This window comes from Myxocyprinus asiaticus, chromosome 45, assembly GCF_019703515.2.
Source record: "Myxocyprinus asiaticus isolate MX2 ecotype Aquarium Trade chromosome 45, UBuf_Myxa_2, whole genome shotgun sequence".
In the NCBI taxonomy this organism is placed as follows: Eukaryota; Metazoa; Chordata; class Actinopteri; order Cypriniformes; family Catostomidae; genus Myxocyprinus; species Myxocyprinus asiaticus.
The window spans coordinates 4618524-4640559 of record NC_059388.1 but is presented as its reverse complement, the minus strand read 5'-3'; the positions used below and the strand labels follow the sequence as shown (position 1 = coordinate 4640559).

The 22036-nt window shown below is 43.4% G+C and overlaps 2 protein-coding genes across 5 annotated transcripts in view; one reads left to right on the top strand and one right to left on the bottom strand.

The window, feature by feature from the left end:
• Positions 1 to 22036, top strand: part of LOC127435324 (copine-8-like) — a 359118-nt gene that overhangs the window by 138535 nt on the left and 198547 nt on the right. For all 4 annotated transcript variants that reach the window (XM_051688722.1, XM_051688725.1, XM_051688724.1 and 1 more), the window contains one exon: positions 68 to 144. In XM_051688722.1, coding sequence (XP_051544682.1) covers positions 68 to 144 — 77 coding nt within the window. The remainder of the gene's footprint in view (positions 1 to 67; positions 145 to 22036) is intronic.
• The window catches only part of LOC127435349 (formin-2-like), an 89198-nt gene that overhangs the window by 15227 nt on the left and 51935 nt on the right, over positions 1 to 22036 (bottom strand). The window lies entirely within an intron of this gene.

Here is a 22036-nt window from a genome sequence, read left to right as displayed (position 1 = left end):
TCATATTGCCATAGTGGAAAATGCCACACACTCCCTTTCATCATATTCTTACTCTCTTTTACTACAGGATTTCCTGGGTCAGGCCTTCTGTACATTGGGGGAGGTGGTGGGTTCGCTGGGCAGTCGAATGGAGAAGCCTCTTGGGTAAGAATCGTTCTGTTTGGTCTTCATTCACAAATAAGCCCACATCCATCCAGTCAATGATAGACTTATCCTCCTTTGAGTTCATGAATGTATCATTTAACAATTCCTCTGGCAGTGAATTACAAGGACGTTTTAATAATTAAAGTAACAAGGTCCTCTCATGCTTACATGTTTAACTGAAATATCCCACCAGGTCAGATTAGGTGGAGCGGTATTTTGGTTTTGGTTGGCGCAACCAGACCGTATCAACAATCTGTCATAATGTCCAACATGAGTAACAAGAAGGTTGGACTTGTGTAAATACAACCTGATCTCGTGGGAAATTAGCTTATTTATTAATTTTTTCACACAAATTTGGATCCAAAATTTGAGAACTGGAAAAAATGCGTTGCGTGTGAAAGTGATAAGATTAACTGTACTTCCAGCTTAGGCCACTGGGGGCAGTTTGGAATCTCGGAAAGCATAGAGCGATTATGGATGACAAAAATTCGACCTCCTTTTGCCGATATCCCACAAGATCAGTCTGGGAAACATAGTTAAATGGCTAGATGTACAGTTGGACATTATGATTGATAAGTGTCACTGTTTGATGGCCTTGTTAGCAAACTCCACATAGTCTCTGTCACCTACAGTCCATTCAGTGACAGCCTGATGCATATTACATGCAGAAATGCATGCAGAAAATGCACAGAAGTAATTTTTACTAGGTATCGGCTCATACAATGGGTGCTTTTAAGGAGATGCCAGTCCCTGGATTCACCAAAGTTTGCCAGGTCAGTGGCATAACATTTTTGAAAGATACTCAAAGTTTTGATTCAAGCACTTATTTGCTTCAAGCGAGATATCCACAAGCAGAATTGTATAGCTAATTGTGAAAAGTTTCGGTTACAGCATTACATTTGACTATTCTGGGTTTGGTGTTCTGCTGGTTCATAAAAAATGATATTCCAATTCAAATAAGTGCAGTAAAAACATTACCTGACACTCAAAAAGAAGCTTTAATACCAAAGTTATAGTTTGTAATTTGTAATTATTTTGGATTAATTAGACGTTGTGCCGCATGCTTACAGTGTAGACTGTGTACACCCAATATACACTGCAAGAGAGTGAAGAACTAGAACTCTTTTGGGTATTTCTTTAACTTCAGGCACTTTCATGTTCCAGGGTGTAACACAGTTCAGTGGAAAGGAGGAGGCGAGAACCGGCTTAACAACATAAATAATATTTAATGACTAACTAAAACAAAAAGACACAACCAAACACATACAGGTCAGCTGCCTGTAATTCTCTCTCTCTCGCACTACCGTCCCCGGTTGGCTTTATCCCTCTCGGGCTTAATCAGCCTAATTAGGAATGTGGCAGGGCAGAGGGCGGGGCCGGGTCGTGATTCCGCACACCTGGCCCCGCCCTCCACCCTGCCACATTCCTCCCTCATTCTCTCATGCCGGGGAGCCCCCAGTCCCCGGAGAGTACATCCCCCCCTTTCCCTGGGGGAAGGCGTGCCTTTCCGGCCCCGTCTGCCAGCAGGTCATACCCACCTTCCTGTATCTGGGAGGGGACAGGGGGAGGGAAACAACAATAACAAAAAAAACATGGTACTTATACACCATAACAGTGATTATACCCAAATAAAACAATACTAATATTTAAAAAGAGAGGGAAAGGCCAACGTGGAGTGGCAGCGGGAGAAAGAGAGGAGAGAGAGAAAAATAAATAAATAATTTACTCGCCAGTTTTTTGATATGCCGTAACATGGTACCCAGCCTCTCCTCCACCCTCTAGTGGACGACAGCCATGCCTCCCCGGGCGGATCGGAAGCAGTCCTCCAGCCCCTGGTGGACGGAACGCCCCGGTGCGTTTTCGGTGACAGCGGTTCTCCCACTCCAGGCGGTCGGCCAGGAGCCCCTCTCCGCTCGCGGTCGGCGGTCTCAGACGCGGCGGGGTCTGAGATATATGAGGGTCTCATTAAAACTGAATAGGAAACTTTTTACCAGGTCTTTAATTATCATTAATTTTCAAATTCCTTTCATGTATACATTTTACTGTATTAGCCTTGTCCCAGACCCAGATTTTCAATATTAAACTATGAAAATCCCTTATAAAAATACAATTACATATTACATGTTTAAAACTATGATAGGGGGTGAAATGAACATAAACATTTCAATATTTATTGTGTGAAATGATTTTGATCAATTTTTCCAAAAAATTACAACTGTCCCTCAGTTGTGGATTTATTTCCACCACACCAAAAAATATTGACCCTAGTAAAGTTTTTGTTAGTTAGTTTACTTTTTAAGTCACCAAAAGTGTCAGTGAAGAGCTTGCATGAGATAAAATATTAGATGAGTGATGTTTAAAGAAAACAAAAAAAAAAAAATAATGTTAAAATTGTGAACAGAATATTTTTATCGGGTGTAATTTACAATTAAAGGGATAGTTCACCCAAAAATGAAAATTCTCTAATCATCCACTCACCCTCATGCCATGTCAGATGTGTATGACTTTCTTTCTTCTGCTGAACACAAACAAAGATTTTTAGAAGAATATCTAATTTCTGTAGGTCCATACAATGCAAGTAAATGGTGGCCAGAACTTTGAAGGTCCAAAAAGCACAAAGGCAGCATAAAAGTAATCCATAAAGCCTGATTTATACCCGATGCAGCCGCTAGTTTGCTAGGGTTTGCGCGCACAAAGTGATGTCAACACGGCATTCGCCTGGCCTCTGCAAAGTTCCATTTCGCGTGGTCGTGCATATGCCAATTTTTGTTACTTTGATCCCATTGGATGAATTTGAGGAAAAGGGGAAGGACAGATGTGACAGAGTAAAACTACAGCAAATAATGATAAAAGGATTCACAGCTTAATTTCAGTTCATACAATTATTTTAAATGTAGAACTTATCTTGACTAGGCTATAAAACTTAAATGTATGTTCAGCAAAGTGCTTCTTCACTGCTGTTTCTTGCTAGATTAGCTGATATTTTCTGCCATCTAACTTTTAGAGAAGAGTGTAACTGCAGTGTGCATCAAGTTTACGTACCTCGAGCTGCATGCACAAGATGTGTTGTGGTGCCAGGCGAAAATATAAACAAGGCTTAAGACTGCAGTTTAAATACATATCTTCAGAAGCAATATGGTAGGTGTGGTTGAGAAACAGATCAATATTTAACTCCTTTTTTACTATTGTAATAAGGTTCGTTTGTGGAGGAGGGAAAGGAGGGAAAGGAGAAAGCGGGAGGCGACGGATCCAACTCAAAAAGGTCTTTTATTTTACAAAACCCAAACTACGCTTTCCAGCGGCACACTCAAACGCAGTGTTCATTTGAACAACACTCTCTTGGGGTGTGTGAAGCTCTCTCTCCCTCTCTGGGGTTTTGGGCAGCCATTTATCTCCCCCCACATTCCCCCACCGCCCGACTCAGGTCGGGGAAACAGCCTCGCCTGCCCACTCTCAAACCCCCCCTCCCCTTTTCTAGAGAGTACGTCCGCAACAGCCATCTGCGCCCCCGGACTGTGGACCACCTTGAACTTAAACGGCTGGAGTGTCAGATACCAACGGGTGATCCGGACATTGGTATCCTTCATGCGGTGGAGCCACTGGAGCGGGGCATGGTCCGAACAGAGGGTGAATGCCTGTCCCAGCAAATAGTGGCAGAGAGTGAGGACCACCCACTTGATGGCCAAGCACTCCTTCTTAGTATCTCTCATAGAGAACGTCTGACTAATGTACAGCATTGCTGCTCCTCCCCCTCCACCACCTGGGACAATACAGCACCTTGCCCCCTGTCCGATGCGTCCGTCTTCAAAACAATAGGGAGAGAGAAGTTAGGGAAATGCAGAAGCAGCCCGCCACAAAGTGCAGCTTTTACCTGCATGAAAGCTTGTTGGCACGGCTCCGTCCACTGGACCGGATCTGGAGCTCCCTTTTTAGTGAGATCAGTCAGCGGGCTGGTGACGTCAGAATAGTTAGTGTGGCGAGCAGGGTGGGGCTGAGCAGCATGTGGGCAGAGCGTGACCAGGAAGATAAGTGGTGAATGAGGTTCACCTGTGTGCCACACCGGTCTCATGTTCCAGTGAGGGGCAGCGGGAGTATTTAAGGAGTAAGACAGCTTTGTGCGCCTCTCTCTCTCTCTCTCTCTCTCGTCTGTGTCTCCTCTCCTTAAATACGAAATCATTAGATATGAAATCAAGGCCCGGCTCCCCGCAACTCCAGAAGACCGGCCCAAGCCTCCCGCCCACACTCGTGGCCATGGACTCCTTCACCTGGGATGAAGAGTGAAGACAGACAGGGTTAGGTGGAGCAGTCAACCCCCAAACCCAAGATGAAATGGAACAGGATGGAAGGGGGGGAATGGGGAGGCGACATTAGTGGAAGGAAAGGCAGGGTGTGCGCCTGTGCCTGGATATGCTGCCAGCCGGTTCGCTTCATCTAGTGATGCCGGTCAGTGGCACTGGACCCACTCTGACATCCCCTTTGGCAACCGGTAGACGAACTGCTCCAGCACCACCAAGTTGACGACATCATCAGCGTCACTGCCCTCCTTGGCCAGCACCCACTGGCGGCAGACATCACAGAGCTGCTGGGCGAAGGCAAACAAGCGGTAGACCTCACTCAGCTTTAAGGAGCGGAAACGCTGCCGATGTTCTTCAGGGCTACGGCTGACCCGTTGCAAGATGGTCTTCTTCAGCACTGTGTAATCCAGGAGGTTGGCGACCGGAAGCTGTTGCACCGTGATCTGGGCTTCCCTGGTCAGCAGTGGTAGCAGATGCATCGCCCACTGGCCCTGTGGCCATTTCATCGCTTTGGCGGTATGCTCGAAGAGCTCCAGATATGCTTCTGGGTAATCTTGGGGGCCCATCTTGGTAAGCAACACGTGGGGGTGCACTGCTGCCGGGGTCACAGCGGCCGCCCCCTCCTGGGAAACCAAGCTCCACAGCACCTGCCGATCTTCTTCCTGAGCCCGAAGGAGCACCTCAAATTGCTGCTGCTGCTCTCTTCTGAGATCCATGAAGGCCTTGGTGGATGCTGGCGAGGGACCAGAAAACTTCTTCCAGTGGCGACGACTCCATGGCAACATATCTAAATCCTGGGTTTTGGCACCAGTGTAATAAGGTTCGTTCGTGGAGGAGAGAAAGGAGGAAGCCGGAGGCGACAGATCCAACTCAAAAAGGTATTTTATTTTACAAAACTCAAACTACGCTTTCCAGCGGCACACTCAAACACAATGTTCATTTGAACAACACTCTCTATGGTTGTGTGAAGCTCTCTCTGCCTCTCTGGGGTTTTGGGCAGCCTTTTATCTCCCCGCCTCTCACTGTGAACATAGAAATCACAATTAGCAGCAATTCATCTCAGGTGAAAACCTTTACCGCTTCCTCTCTCCCCAGACGAATGCTCAGCCATGCCCTCGCCCCCACAACTATCAATCTCTACTTTCACTTTCACATTCTTCTTCTTTTGTTTTTGGCAATTCACATTCTTCATGCATATCACCACCTACTGGGTAGAGTGGATAATTTATAGTAAAAAAGGACATAAATATTGAGTTGTTTCTCACCCAAACCTATCTTATCACTTCTAATAGATAGCATTCTCGCCACAAGTGAACCGTTCCAGAGTTTGTTTTAATTGATATGGAGACAATCTTCTTGATGTGGTCTCTGACTGATTGTTTGGTGTGGATCCAAGTGCTATTTCCGCATTCATACTTGCCTAAATGAACTGAACTAAAAGAAAATTCACAGCAGGTTGCTGATAACAATCTCCAAATGAACTATGAGTGAAAACTAGACATAATTGTGTGTGGCTGGGGGTGTGCAGTTCACATCTACAAATGAGCTGATCCTGACTATTGCTGCTCAGTAGTCTGACTTTACTTCTTAAGGTCTTTATTCAACTTCGTTTGTACAAATGAACAAACCCCGAACAAACCTGACTGACATACATTTCCTCTCTGTTTCGGTAATCAAAAAAGGCTCATTAGATTCTCAGAAGGACTTTAGTTTCTCTCTGCATCTGGGGTTCCTGCACTGTTGTTCCTTTAGCTAAGCTGAACCACACCCTAAGACGCTAATTACGCCCAGCTAAAGACAGACCACTGTTGCTGTTCAGGAGAATCGAAAAGGTGAATAAAATGTTTTGTGGCTTTTACATCGGTAACATTTGGACTATTCATTGCTTTTAATGTATTTGTGAATAAATCTACACAAAATGACAAAGTAAAAAAAAGAATAGATCAGAAGCTAAATGTGAAAATGGTAGGGCTGACAATTTAATGTGTTAATTCAGTGTGATTGATTACATTAAAAAATAATGTGTTAAAAATGTTTAACACAATTAAACATGTCCCCGGAGCGTAATAAGGAATATTTCTACTATCAGAGCACAACAGTGCCCACCCACTTTTTCAGCCATCTGGGTTCTGGAAGTATTTTTCCAAGAATTTTTTTGCATATGCTATTTCTTTAAATCCTCCATAAAAGAGTTGTAAGCCATGAACTTTTTTTGAGTCAAAAAAGCATTTGAAAATCGGAAAAAAAAGTTATACGAAAAAAGTTATAAAATTACTTATCGTCTCTCACAAGGGCACAAACAACAATCTCATGAAGTGTTGCAAAAGATTATCAAAATTAAAAGCGATGGGAATATATAAAACTATTGATTTTAGGTTGTTGATTATAAGTATGCAAACAATCTTGTGACAGGTTTGTGGCTCTTTTTATGAAAGAGGAAGTGAGAGCCGGGCAAACAATCCAATGTAAATTTATTTGACACACATATATATGCTTTTTAGCAACATGAAAGGCTCACACAATTCCTGTGAGAGAGTCTCTCTCTCTATCTCTCTCTCCCTCCTCTCCGGCAGTCTGGATTGCCCTTTTAAATCCCTCTGCGCTCTCACTGCAAATACAAAACAGCTGTTAGAGGTGATTTCCCACAGGTGTCAACCCTTACCGCACTCACTCCCTCTGCCTCGCTCTCCACGTCCCTCGGCCATGCCCCAATCACCAAAAATCAATTTTAAGTTTATTGCAAAACATTCTGATATATGCAAATAACTGAGTATTTTGAGGGTTTAGGGAGATCGACTTGATTGCATCATACACAGTGCGTCATGGGAGTGGGCAGTCACTCTTGGGCTAGTTTTGCAGGATTTGTTGCCCGTAGTCCTCTGATTGGTGAAGCTTTCTGTGCTGGACCAAGAGTAACGTTGTTAACCAGGAGTTCCGCTATCAGATACTATTTTTAAACAATGAAGTTGAAATAACGCAGACTGGTGGCTTCAACGGAAGCATATACTAATAAACAACCTCGGAGCCCTTTGTAGGTCTGTCTTTAAAGGTTTATAAGTTATTGTTGAAAATCAATTAGTCTATGGAAAAATAATGGGATTTTTATTTCCAGAACCAAACTGTTGCGCTCTATTCAAGCTTGAAGTACCACTTGTTTTCAGCATGGGGCAGTAAGCAAAACTCCAACTGTATAGGCAACGTGCAGCTGTACAGACAACAAACCACACAGGTCAGTCTTATGTCTTTCCTAACTGGTTTGACTTTTTAAAACCAACATGATCACATGGAGGTCAGCATGAAACTTCCGAATGTTCATGTACCCTTACATTAACTCCAATCTGGCATTTGCCAACTGCATCAATTCAAAAGTTTTTGCTTTTCCCTGTAGCATGACTGAGTAATTGGGTTCTGATCCCATGAAATCCAGGAAGCAATCATGTTCACTCTGAGACACAGGTTCTAGTCCCTTGTAAACCAGGAAGTAATCACGTTCTCTCTGAGACACTAATTATGATCCCATGAAACCAGGTAGTAAATTTGTTTGCTCCTTGACACTGGTTCTAGTCCTGTGGAAACCAGGTAGTAATCACGTTTGCTCCAAGACACAGGTTTTGGACGTGTGGAAACCAGGAAGTTATTGTGTTCTCTCCGAGACACAGGTTGTGGTCCAGTGGAAACCAGGAAGTAATCGCCTTCACTCTGAGACAGGTCCTGCGTCTGAATATCCATACTTCCCTACTATATAGTATGCCAAAAACAGTATGCCAGTGGAGTAGCATGTCTGAATCCATAGTATTCATAAGACAGTAAGCGAGAAATGCCTGGATGACCTACTACTTCCAACAGGAATCTGAAGTGTGGATCGGTTGAACACTTTCCTATCCCACAATGCATCGGGAGCTGTGGAGACATCACACTCAAACGCTGGATTTAAAACAAATAGCGGAGAACCGCGGGGCGTAAGGCTGTTTTCAACAGTAAGTGCTGTATACACAAAGAACATTGCTCATTGTGCTTAAATGGCACTTGTTTAACTGAACTTGAGTGGAATATTTTCATGGTTGTTGTTGTTATGTCATATATTCTGGTCACGGGACCATGCGTACATTCCCAGATGTTAGTATGTCTGAATTCTATTCATACTGCCTCTCAGATACCTAAAGAGCATACTGTTTTACCAGCCGAGAAGTGCGTTTCTTATCAAATACAGTACATACTGTGACAGTGTGCGGTTTCAGACGCAGCGAGGGATTCTGGTCCCATAGAAACCAGGAAGTAGTCACGTTCACTCCGAGACACAGGTTCTGGTCCATTGGAAACCATGAATTTATCACGTTCTCTCTGAGACACGGGTTCTGGGCCCTTGGAAACCAGGAAGTTATCGCGTTCACTCGGAGACACAGGTTGTGGTCCCATGGAAACCAGGAAGTAATTACGTTCACTCCCAGACAGGGATTCTGACACCATGGAAACCAGAAAGTAGTCGCGTTCACTCTGAGACATGAGTCCTGGTCCCATGGAAACTAGGAAGTAATTGCGTTCACTCCGAGAAAGGGATTCTGACACCATGGAAACCAGAAAGTAATCGCATTCACTCTGAGACACGGATTGTGGTCCTGAAGTAATCGTGTTCACTCCGAGACACATGTTCTGGTCTTATGGAAACCAGGAAGTAATCACGTTCACTCTGAGACACTGGTTCTGATCCCATGGAAACCAGGAAGTAATCACATTCACTCTGAGACACGGATTGTGGTCCTGTGGAATCCAGGAAGTAATCACATTCTCACAAACAATTTTAAAATAAAATATGCATTCTTATTGACTAGCACATCATTAAACTAAAAGCACAATTCACTTTTGGTGCCATCCTGTGGACATTTTACCTCAACGAGACTTCTAGCTTCTTGTCACTGGGGGCAGTGGTCCAAATTTCAGTAAGAACAGATCGATTTCAGCAGCAGAACTTTCAACCTTCAGTCACTAAATTCACATTGTGATCATTCTGGTGAAACACAAAAAATGTTTAGCAGAATTTTAGGCTGCTCTTTTCCATACAATGAAAACATACAGTGACCAGTGGCTGTCAAGCTCCAAAAAGGGCAAAAAATCACCATAAAAGCACCATTAATGATCATAAAAGTAGTCCATACAATTTGTGCACTAAATTACAAGTCTTCTGAAGCCATATGCTGCACATATCCAAACCTGACACCAAACACCACTGGTTGTTGCATGTGGACTAACTAATCACACAACCAAAACATTGAATATGCACAGGCGCAAATGAGATTTAGGAGTGGAAAGGAAGATTTTCAGTGAATAATGACATAAACTTCTGTCTGTTCCATTGAAGGAAGAAAGTCATGAGGTTTTGGAGATACATGAGGGTGTGTATAAAAAGTAAACGATGACAGAAATTTCCTTTTTGGGTGAACAATTCCTTTAAGTGCTCCACTACTTTCTGACCATTTTCCGAAGTCCCTTTACTAGCCTCTCCACGAAAAAGACTTTTCTCTGTCACCTGTAGAAATAACTCTCTTCTCCTATCAGAGCACTTACTCTTTTACAAAGTGCAAAGTGATGTCCTTAGGATTTTTAGGCCTCCCTTTCTTTTCGCTAATTCCCAACAGTGTACACTGATAAAGTTCAAGAATAAGAAATAATATTTATTTTTGTGCAAAATATCTATTAAAAAATACTTGGCTTACAGTTGGGTGTAGCTGTAGTATGAAAAGTTTTACCGAAACTATTTTGGAGGCACTAAAATATGGCAAAACCCCACACCTGTGCCCAAGGCCTGATGGGGGACCTTTAACAACCCTAATGACTGCTAATTACAGCTAATTACACAGTTCAATCACCTCTTGAATTGCTTATGGAAGACACTGCATGAAGGGAAAAAGCAGTGTTGCTATTCCAAGCAGTGTTCGTGGATATAGAGAGTATAGAGATTTGTGTCGACACTCATTGTGTGCGCAACAAATGTAAGCGCAGCGTAGTTCTAGCGGGAAGACTAGCAGGTGTACATCATCACACCATTAGCTAGGTAACTCCTAGCCAATCACATGTAGCTCACAATCTATCACATTGCTGTTTCAGTGTGCTAACATGGCAACATCCACCACCCCACCACCACCAGTCAAGTCCCATCCTGCACGGGGATAGGCTCCTCGCCCCTGCCTCCTATCTCTGGCAGGATATGACGGTTCGGAGTACAACTTCTTCGGACCGCCAGACGGGGCTTACGCCAAAGAGAGACATTACATTTCTGTTTTATATTCATCAAATAAATGTCATCTTAACTCATCTTAACATTTCACTCAAGTCTGCGAGTCTTCCTAATAGAAATGGTATTCTGTTCATTCTGTGTTTGAACAGTTGAATTAATGACTTTTGAGTGTGTGTATGTCAGTCTAAATGATGAGCCAAAACATTATGACCACCTGCCTATTATGCTTTTGGTCCTCCACGTACCGTCAGAACAATGCCAACCCACCGAGGCATGGACTCATAGACCCCTGAAGGTGTCCTGTGGTATCTGGCACCAAGACATTAGCAGCAGATACTTCAAGTCCTGTAAGTTGCAAGGTGGAGCCGCTGTGGATTAGACTTGTTGGTCCAGCACATCCCACAGATCTGGGGAATTTGGAGGCCAGAGAAAAACCTTGAACTCTTCATCATGTTCCTCAAACCATTCCCGAACAATGTGTGCAGTGTGGCAGAGTGCGTTATCCTGCTGAAAGAGGCCACTGCCATCAGGGAATACCATTGCCATGAATGGGTGTACCTGGTCTGCAACGATGTTTAGGTAAGGAGCACGTGTCAATTTGACATCCACATGAATGGCCGAACCCAGGGTTTCCCAGCAGAACATTGCCTAGAGCATCAAACTCTCTCCACCGGCTTGTCATCTGCCCACAGTGCATCCTGGTGCCATCACTTCCCCAGGTAAACAGTGCACACGTACACAGCCATCGACGTAATGTAAAAGAAAACAGAACTCATTGGACTAGGCGACCTTCTTCCCCTGCTCCAAGGTCAAGTTCTTACACTCGCCTATTGTAAGCGCATCGATGGGCACTCTGACCAGTCTGTGACTATGCAGCCCCATGCGCAGTAGGGTGCGATGCACTGTATGTTGTGACACATTCCTCACGTAACCTTCATTAAAATTTTCTGTGACTTGTGCCACAGTAGACCTTATGTTGGTTTGGGTCAAACGGGATAGCCTTCATGCCCTCGTGCATCGATGAGCCTTGAGTGCCCAACATGCTGTCGCTGGTTTATAGTTTTTCCCTTTTTGGACCACTGTCGGTAGTTACTCACCACTGCTGACCACGAGCACCCCATAAGCCTGGCCATAACAATTTGGCCCTTGTCAAAGTCGCTCAGGTCTTTACACCTGCCCATTTCTCCTGTATTCAACACGTTGACTACGAGAACTGATTGTTCGCTTCCCATCTAATCTACCCAGAACTTGACATGTGGCCTTATTGGGAGATGATCAACATTATTCGCTTCACATGTAAGTGGTCATAATGTTTTGGCTCATCTGTGTATGTATGTGCATGTGTGTGTAAGACGAGTGTTTCTTGAGAGCAATATACTGTATGTGTTTAGGGATGTGCAAACTGACAAATGTAGAAGCGATGATATAACAACAGCCTCATCTCATGAAAATTGTATTTTCGCTAAATAATATTACATGACTCCTTACATGTAATGTGACAGTTCAGAGGCATAATCTCCACTGGGTGGTGATAAAGGCGAGTTAAATGTTCTCCCAAACAAATTAGGTTTTAAATGTTAATGTTCTATCGACTTTTAAATCAACAAAACTTACCTCTCTACCATAAACCTAAACAGTAGTGTCATAAAAGCAAATGTGACATGAAAAACACAATTGCTGATCAGATGCTTCACTTTGTGGTGCTTCTATGAAATTTTCACGTCACATGTAGACTTGCGTGCTCTTCAGGACTCGTACCCCTGTCCTTTGCATCACAAATGCAGTGTTGTATCAGTTGAGCTACTGCGCAATTTGATCACACTTGAACAAGCTTATAAATGTAGTTGGTTAGGTAATGTACAGTACTGAGCAAAAGTTTTAGGCACTTGTGAAAAATGTTGCATAGTGAGAATGTCTTCAAAAATAATTCCATAAATAGTTTTCATTTATCAGTTAACATCATACAAAGTCCAGTAAACATAAACTGATAATCTGCCATTTTACTCATGATTGCTGTGAAAGTGAATAAAATTCATTTGTTGTTATTAAACCATGTATTATGACAAAAAGATCACATGGGAAATTGGTGTGTTTGTTTTAGCGGTTAAATCGGCGTATGTTTTGCAACCCATATTCCAGACAAGCAGCACCATGTTCATGCCCCGAAACTACTAGTGCTTTGCCTTTGACGTCGCATCCCAGATAATACATTTGCAAAGAAGTGAAAGAACAATGTTTTCGTCCTAGTACTGTTATGGTTAGGTTTAAGTTTGGGATTTGGGTTAGGAGTAATTGTAATTCCTTCTTAAATGTTTCTAAAAATCGCATGTTCTTGTGCTTGCTCAGTGAGACACAACTGTAGTTCGGCCACTGGGTGGGGCATTTCAGACTTTTGGAAAGCTTACACCGATTTTAGCAGATGAAACATTTACCTCCTGTCACCGATTTTTTGTGAGATTACTCTATGTTGTATTTTCAATAAAATTATGGTACTCACATTTGGCGCTTGGCATGTTTACATTTTGGACCCTGTTCTTAATGTTTGTAAGCAATTGTCTCATTTGTGTCTATGTCTCACAAGGAATTTTGAGACAAAGTTGACACTTAAATTATACTAAGAAATACAGTCTCCTGAGTTTTGAAAGAGCAACCTCTGAGCAATATAAATTTCCTCTGGGTGAGTCTAGTCTCAAACAGAATGAGAAAACAGCATCAGCAGGAATGGGCTAATAGACTAGAGAGGTAATACATTGTTTTTTGGCTGTGGGTCTTCCTCATCTCAAGTCTTTTTCTCAGCATGTTCACAATCTTTCATTTGCCGCACTCAAGTTTAGTGAAACTGAAAACACAAAAGAGTGACTGCTGCCTCATTAAAGATGACTGAAGTTATGAGGACTCTACACCACTGAATTCAAGTACACTCATCGCCTGTGCTGAAGTGCGCTCATTAAAGCCAAATAGACCATGCCCCCTGCAATTCTCTGTCAAACATTTTCCACTAGAGAGCCATGATGTTGGGCAGTTTTCCATGTGACTTGTGGTTATATCAGAGCAAATTTCTGAGACCTCTTTAAGTCTATATGAACGGAGCATTCAGACCTCTCCTGGACTCCTGAGTTCGGAAAAACAGCCTTTCTCTAACCAAACAAACCAAACTCTAAAGTCAACTACAGACTCAAAACATGTTTTCTTGGGAATATTGTTTTAATTGGTCACTTTCTATCCTGTAAGTCTTGTGTAATATTCCTTTAATGGTGACACTTTACAAAGGTTTTGCTTGTTAACATTAGTTAACTACATTAGGTAACATGAACTAACAATGAACAGTTTTTTTTATTTTATTATTTTTATTTTTTTTACTTGTTATTCTTGGTTAATGGTTATTTCAACATATACTACTAGTACTTTTGTTTTTGTTTTTTACAGTAAAAGTTGTATAACCTTTTAACCTTAGTGGTAACACTTCATTTTAAGGATACACAATAATGCACTATATTTAAGCATGAAAAAGACTTTAATATTAATATTTAACTGCATGTAAATTATCTTATCATAATTCACAACCCATTAAACATCTATTCTAAACATTATTCTAATCATATTATTTCAATCAAATTATTTTAAAGCCAGTAATTAAGGCTAATTAGTATTGGCTTTACAAAGCTGTTACTAATAAATAACTAAAATATTCCATTAGAGACAACTTGACCCCCCTGTTCTGGTGTGAAAGTTTGAACTTACTCAAGTAATTGGTTTGTTTAACCTATGCTCTGCGCATGCATAAAGTGTGAGAAAATGTAATCAGTTAAGTTTCAAATCATGATCACGCCTTAGAGACTGCAGATGGCAGAAAATTTATAGTGAAAAAGAAGTTAAATTTTTGTCTGTTCTCACCAAAAACCGATCATATCACTTCAGAAGACATGGATTACATCACATGAGTCATATGGATTTCATTTATGCTGAGTTTATGTCCTTTCTGCAGCTGGGAATCCATTGACTTTATATGGATAAATTCACAACATATCTCCATCAGAACATCTTTGTTTGTGTTTGTGAGACACTTCAAAGGAAGGAGGGCCCGGAACACAGGTCTTCACCAACAGGTTAGTTTTATTAAAACAAAAACATGGGCTCCACGGCCACACTGCACAAACAAACTCAAATAACAATCAGGCCTCACGGCCACACAGTGAGACTTTTTAGCAGCAGGCACACCAAGGTTGTGTTCTGTCTCGCTCTCCCTCTCCCTTCTGGCAGTGGCGTGGCTGTTTATATGCCGCTCTCCCCAAGCTCACTAGAATTAGAGACAGGTGTTAGACATAATATAGCTCAGGTGTAAGAGCCCTTACCGCTTTCTCCCTCTCCGGACAGGCACTCAACCACGGCCCCGCTGGCACATATCCCCACCGCCAGACTCAGGCCAGGGAGCCATCCGGCCTGTCTACCACTTCCCCCCCATTTCTGGAAAGGAAGTCGGCGACAGCCATCTGTGCCCCCGGTCTGTGGACCACCTTGAATTTAAGGGGCTGGAGAGCCAGATACCAATGGGTGATCTGTGCGTTGGTATCCTTCATGCGGTGGAGCCATTGGAGTGGGGCATGGTCCGAGCAGAGGGTGAAGGCCCACCCCAGCAGGTAGTAGCGGAGGGTGAGTACCGCCCACTTGATGGTCAGACACTCCTTCTCCACAGTGCTGTACTTGGTCTCCCTCAAGGAGAGCTTGTGGCTGATATACAGCACCGGGCGCTCCTCCCCCTCCACCACCTGCGAGAGTATGGCCCACAGTCCTCTGTCTGAAGCGTCCGTCTGTAATAAGAACGCCTGTTGGCACTGCTCTGTCCACTGGACTGGGTCTGCAGCCCCTTTTTTTAGTGAGATCAGTCAGCGGGTTGGTGACGTCCGAATAATTAGGCACAGACCTCCTGTAATAGCCAGCCAGCCCTAGGAACTGTCTCACCCCCTTTTTGGTCTTGGGTCACGTGCAGGTCGCAATCGCCGCAGTCTTGTCAATTTGACGACGCACCTGCCCATGACCCAAGTGGAACCCCAGATACCGTGCCGAATGCGGTCTGAGGATTCGGTCCATGAGACGCTGAAATGTAGCCAGGGCCCCAAACAAACCGAACGGAAGCATCACAAATTGGTGCAATCCAAACGGCGTGGAGAAGGCTGTTTTTTCGTGGGAAAGTGGTGTCAAGGGGATCTGCCAATAACCCTTTGTCAAATCCAATATCGAATAAAATTGAGCAGTACCTAACCGATCGAGCAACTCATCAACGCGGGGCATCGGGTACGCATCAAATTTGGACACCGCGTTGACTTTTCTATAATCCACACAGAACCGTACAGACCCGTCGCTCTTAGGCACTAGAACAACCAGGCTGGACCAATCGCTGTGGGATTCCTCTATTACCTCCATATTGAGTATCGCATCCATTTCTTCCCGAACTATTTTCTTTTTGTGTCCGGGCAAGCGATAGGGGCGGCTACGTACCACCACTCCTGGTTCAGTCTCGATGTGGTGCTGGATGAGGTTCGTATGACCCAGCAGAGGGGAGAACACGTCTGCAAATTCTTGTTGCAACTTGGCAACCCCTGTGAGCTGATACGGTGAGAGGTGGTCTCCGCAAGTGACCGGGGTGTTATGATTAGGTTTTATATTCACCTCCAGCCCGAGCTCCGCCCTCTCCGGAACTACCGTAGCCAACATCACAGGGACTGCCTCCCTCCACAATTTCAGGAGGTTGAGGTGATATATTTGACGTGCGCCCCCTCTGTCGGTTTGATTTACCTCATAATCGAGATCCCCCACTCGTCATGTGACCTCAAAGGGTCCTTGCCACTTGGCGAGTAATTTGGAGCTTGATGTGGGTAGTAATACAAGTACCTTATCTCCCGGTGCGAATTCCCGCAGCCGAGCACCCCTGTTATACAGTCGGCTCTGTCGTTCTTGAGCTTGGAGCAAATTCTCCTGTGTTATTTGTCCCAAGGTGTGGAGTTTTGCTTTAATATCAAGAACGTACTGAATTTCATTCTTGCTATCTGAAGGTCCTTCCTCCCAAGCTTCATGGATAATGTCAAGCACCCCGCACGGGCACCGCCCATACAGTAGCTCGAATGGGGAAAACCCAGTGGAGGCTTGCGGGACCTCTCAAACTGCAAATAACAGGGGGTCGAGCCATTTATCCCAATTCCTAGCATCCTCGTGCATGAACTAACGAATCATGTTCCTAAGGGTTTTATTAAAACGCTCCACCAGGCCATATGTCTGCGGGTGGTAGACACTGGTGTGTATCGCCTTAATGCCCAATAATTCGTAAAGCTCGCATAGTGCCCGTGACATAAAAGTTGTGCCCTGATCAATGAGGATTTCTTTCGGAATACCCACCCGGGAGATTATCTTGAAGAGTGCCTCCACAACACTACGTGCTGAGATACTGCGCAAAGGCAATACTTCTGGATATCGCGTTGCATAATTCACTAGGACTAATACAAAGCGATGTCCGCGTGCTGACCGCTCTAATGGCCTGCGGACATCACCGCCAATGCCCGGCCAATAAAAACGGGCTATTAAGCGGTTCAGTGTCTTCCTTTCCTCTAGGTGTCCCGCTATCGGATTACAGTGAGCCGCCTGGAATAGCATTTCCTGGCGGCTCCGCGGTATTAAGAGCTGGGTTGTATCTTCTTTTGTTTGAGTGTCCTGCATCACTCTATACAACCGCTCATTTATAATCGTAAAATAGGGATATGAAAGTGCGAAACTTGTCTGGAGTGGTTGACCATCAATTACTCTCACTTGGTCAAAGGTGTGCTTGAGGGTCTCATCTCATGATTGCTCCAGAGGGAAATCCCCTTCGGGAAATCCCCTGAGGATGGGTGGGACGGCAGCCTCTCCCCCCCCACGTCATCTTGACGTGGAGCTGTCGAAGACGGCCCTGGCTCCGCCTCCCCCGACAGAGCATCGCACACTTCACATCTCCATGCTTTCGTGCAGGACCCATCCGCGCATATTCCCTTTAATACATTTCCGAATTCAGGCCAATTAGTCCCCAAAATCAGCGGATGGGTGAGGCGGGAACTAACCGCGGCCTCCACTCTATGTTTTGTTCCCCGAAATTTAATCACCAGGGTCACCATAGGGTATTTGTGAATATCCCCATGCACACACCTCACCCTCACCATTTTAGCGGTGCCCAATGCCTCGCATTGAACCAAGCATTGGTGGACCATGGTTTGATACAACCTGTGTCCACCAATGCTTGGTGAGTAACCCCCTTGATTCTTACCAGTATCCGGTACACTCCGGCTCGGTCGGGGGAAGCCTGCGGGGTGTCGGGGATCCAGACCACCATCCCCAGCTCCATCACTGGGCATTGATCCCAGAAGTGCCCCGGATCCCCGCAACACCAGCAGACCGGCCCAGACGCCCGCACCTGCATCGGCGGGCACTTCCACCTGAGGGGGAGAGCGACGGGGGCACTGTAGAGGTGGGGGCAGTGTCCACCTCCTCAGGCGAGGAACTGGCCTTGGTGGCGGAGCTCCCCGCCTCCGCGGGGCAGGAATGGGCTCTGGGGACAGAACAGAGTGAGAGGGATGGGGGGAACACACAGGGGGAGGGGGAAGAGAAGGAGAGAGAGAGGAGGGCTCTTCTGCCCTCGGGTACACCACCAAGTGGTCCTCCGCAAGCTGGACAGCTTCCTCCACTGATTCCGGGCGGTGGCACTGGACCCACTCTGCTGTCCCCTGTGGCAGTCGATGAATCAGCTGTTCCAGTACCACCTGGTCGATCACTCCCCGACGTCACGATTCCCTGCCAGCAGCCATTTCCGGCATGCGTCTCGGAGCCGTTGGGAAAAGGCAAATGGGCGGTCGGTCTTCCCCAGCTTCAAGGTCCGGAACAGTTGGCGATACTGTTCCAGGCTACGACCCACCCGCTGCAGGATAGACTTTTTAGGTCATCATAGGCCAGAAGATTAGCCACTGGCAACTGTTGGGCCGCAAGCTGGGCTTCTCCGGACAGTAGTGGGAGGAGCCTGGCCACCCACTGGTCATGCGGCATGCCCCAGATCTCTGTGGTCCTCTCAAATAAATCGAGGAAGGCCTCGGCATCGTCCTCCACGCCCATCTTCAGGAGTGTGGGGGGAGGCAGTTGGCTGCGGTGGTCCAGGGTCGCCGCTTGCTTTCTCTCCTGGCCGAGGAGGCTCCGGATCGTGAGACGGTCCTCTGCTTGAGCTCGCAGGATCTCGAAAAACCGTCATTCCTGGTCTTGGCATAGCTCAAGCAGGGATTGCTGGTTGGACTGATGCAGGCTGGCGAGGGACTGGAGGATCTCGGCTACCTGGGAGGATTCCATGGGGCGTACTTCGAATCCTGGGTTTCGGCACCAGTGTGAGACACTTCAAAGGAAGGAGGGCCCGGAACACAGGTCCTTACAAATAGGTTTGTTTTATTAAAAAAAAAACATGGGCTCCATGGCCACACCGTACAAACAAACTCAAATAACAATCAGGCCTCACTGCCACACAGTGAGACAGTCTTTCAACTTTTTAGCAGCAGGCTTGGCTGTTTATATGCCGCTCTCCCCAAGCTCACTGGAATTAGAGACAGGTGTTAGACATAATTTAGCTCAGGTGTGAGCACCCTTACCGCTTTCTCCTTCTCCGGACAGGCGCTCGACCACGCCCTCGCTGCCACAGTGTTCCACAGAAGAAAGTCATACGAGTTTGACTTTTCAACTATTCTTTTAAATACTAGATTAATATTGTTTAGTAAACTTGAATTAGGATGGATTTCTGAAATAGATAATTAATTACATTATTTTCTACACAAAAATAAGATGTTTAATGAGTTTTAAATTATGGCTAAAATAGACTTATAATGCATTCAGTTAATAATTAATTACTATCTTATTCATGTTTAATTTCAGTGCATTATTGTTGACCCTTAAAATATAGTGTGACCACATTGGTCAATGCATTATAAACTAACATTAACTAACAATGCACAGTTGTAAATTTAGAAATTAACATGATCAAAGATTAATAAATGTTGTAAAAATGTTGTTCATTGTTGGTTCATGATGCCTAATGCATTTACTGTTAACAAATAGAATCTTTTTGGAAAGTGTTACCCCTTTAACTAGCAAAAGCAAGTTCCTTAATAACATTATATTCCAGTAAGTGACATCATTTTTTGATGGGAAAACAAAAGCATTACCATGTGCAAGTTATGTTTTGTGGTATGAGTTGGTTTATTGTCTCACTTTAACTGTTAATGTTCATGTAATTACGTAAATAATCAAGTTATGTAATTAATAAATGTATAAACAGAGCACATTTTTGAAAGTCTGGTACACCTTTTTATAGAAATACTAACTTAAAAAATATTAATAATATGAATTTAAATTACAGAGCTTGAAAGGTACTGCATAACAGGAATTATAATTTCTAAAAACAACAGTAAGTGAAAAGAAGTGGAACATCTTCGGTTTTCTTTTAATGATACTTGTTATTTCATTCAGGTCTCTCTATATTGAGGTAAGATAATTGCACCCGCGCAGCCAGAAAAAAACAGCCATTCCACTGCTGTCACTAGTACTTAATTACCTCCCACACTCCAGATGCTGATTGCAAATTCATGCATCTTGATTAGGACTTACAGGAGGGACTGAATGTAGAAAAACAAGGTGGCAGAAAGCATTTTTTGTGTGTGTTGAAAGAGGTGGGGAGAGGGGGCCTTCAGGTGTAGTCAAACATGAAATTACCTACACTGTAAAAAAATAAATGTATTTTTACAGAGAAAATACAGTTTAATTTAACATTCATTCCCCATTTTTCATTAAATGTGTGAAATTCCCCTAAAATACATTTATTCACACTAAATTTACATTTTCCCTGTTACTTATATGTGTTACTGACAAAAACAGACATTCTCCTTTAAATGAAGGTAAACGTCATGTTTTTCACATGTGAAAATGAAATTTTAACCTGAGATGTCTGTAAAAAAGATTTCTTCCAGTGTAAAAAAAAACATATTTTTACAGTGAAAACACAGTATAATTGAACATTAATTAAATACTAAAGTAACATAAAATACATTTATTTACAACAAATTTACATTTTCAGCAAATATTGCTCATTGAAAAAACTCACCACCAGAGGGCTCCATCACCTGAGTATTGACTTTAACTCTCTGAACTCCATTTCCCATAATCCCCGTACTTGGCACTGATTACCTGCTCACCTGTTCCTCATTTATTCAGCTATTTAAGTCTCACACTCACTCTCTGTCATTGTGAAGTCTTGTTTTTCCCTGGCTTACATTTCAGAGCATTCTCTTAGTTTATTGCATTTCCTGTGTATGATCCTGGACTGTTTACCCTGTTTTGACCCGTTGCTGCATGCCTACTATTACTGCCTTGTTTATCTGGATATAACCTGTGATTGTCTGCCGCCTACTCTGACCTCATGCCTGTTTATTGACTACATCTCTGGATTGCCTTGGATATTACTATTGCTGGTGATTGACCCCTGCCTGTCTGTGTTACTACGTTTACTGTTGTTAAAGCTGCACATGGATCTCAACTCCGTTGACTCATCATTACAATAAAGTTGTTTTGTACTTTATTTGTTGCTACATTTGCAATACAAGATATTAAGTTTATGCTGTATTCATAATAATGAAGAAACTCAACAAATAATTTAGTCAAAATTAATCTGTACACTCCCAAAGTAAAATAAATTTTTGCTGCTCGTTCAGTTTTCTTCATTAAAATGAAAGCAAACAAAATTTCACTTAGTGAAAAACACTTACTGTAGAAATTTAGTATACAAGTTTACTTAATCCATTTATGTTGCACTGAAAACCCTAATAAATTCATTGAACTCATTTGTTTGAGTAAACTCGTTCCCTAAATTCCATTGAGTAATGGGGTCTCCCAAAACTTGAGTATTTAAGTTCAATTAACTTTTTCAAGTAGAGTGAACTTAACTATTTAAGTTGAGTTAAATACATGTAAGTAGACTTAACTCAGATTTGAATTTAAATATTGTTGTTTCTACTGATGTACATTTTAATTGAATTGATTCAATTTTAGATCAAACAACAGCACAACTCAAATAAAGATGATAACTGATTCTAGGTCAGTTAATAAATAATTCTTTACAGAAATGCATATATGCACTTCAGCTGCACATGCACAAAAAGAACTGAGATAGTGTGACCAAAGTCCAACTTGACCAAAGTCACCCTAATGGTGACATTACACCAAACAACTATTTGCAACAAAGCATAAATAATACAAAAAAGAGCTAAAACATCTATGAATTCTTAATAACAATTATGTAAATTCCCCAATCTGTTCC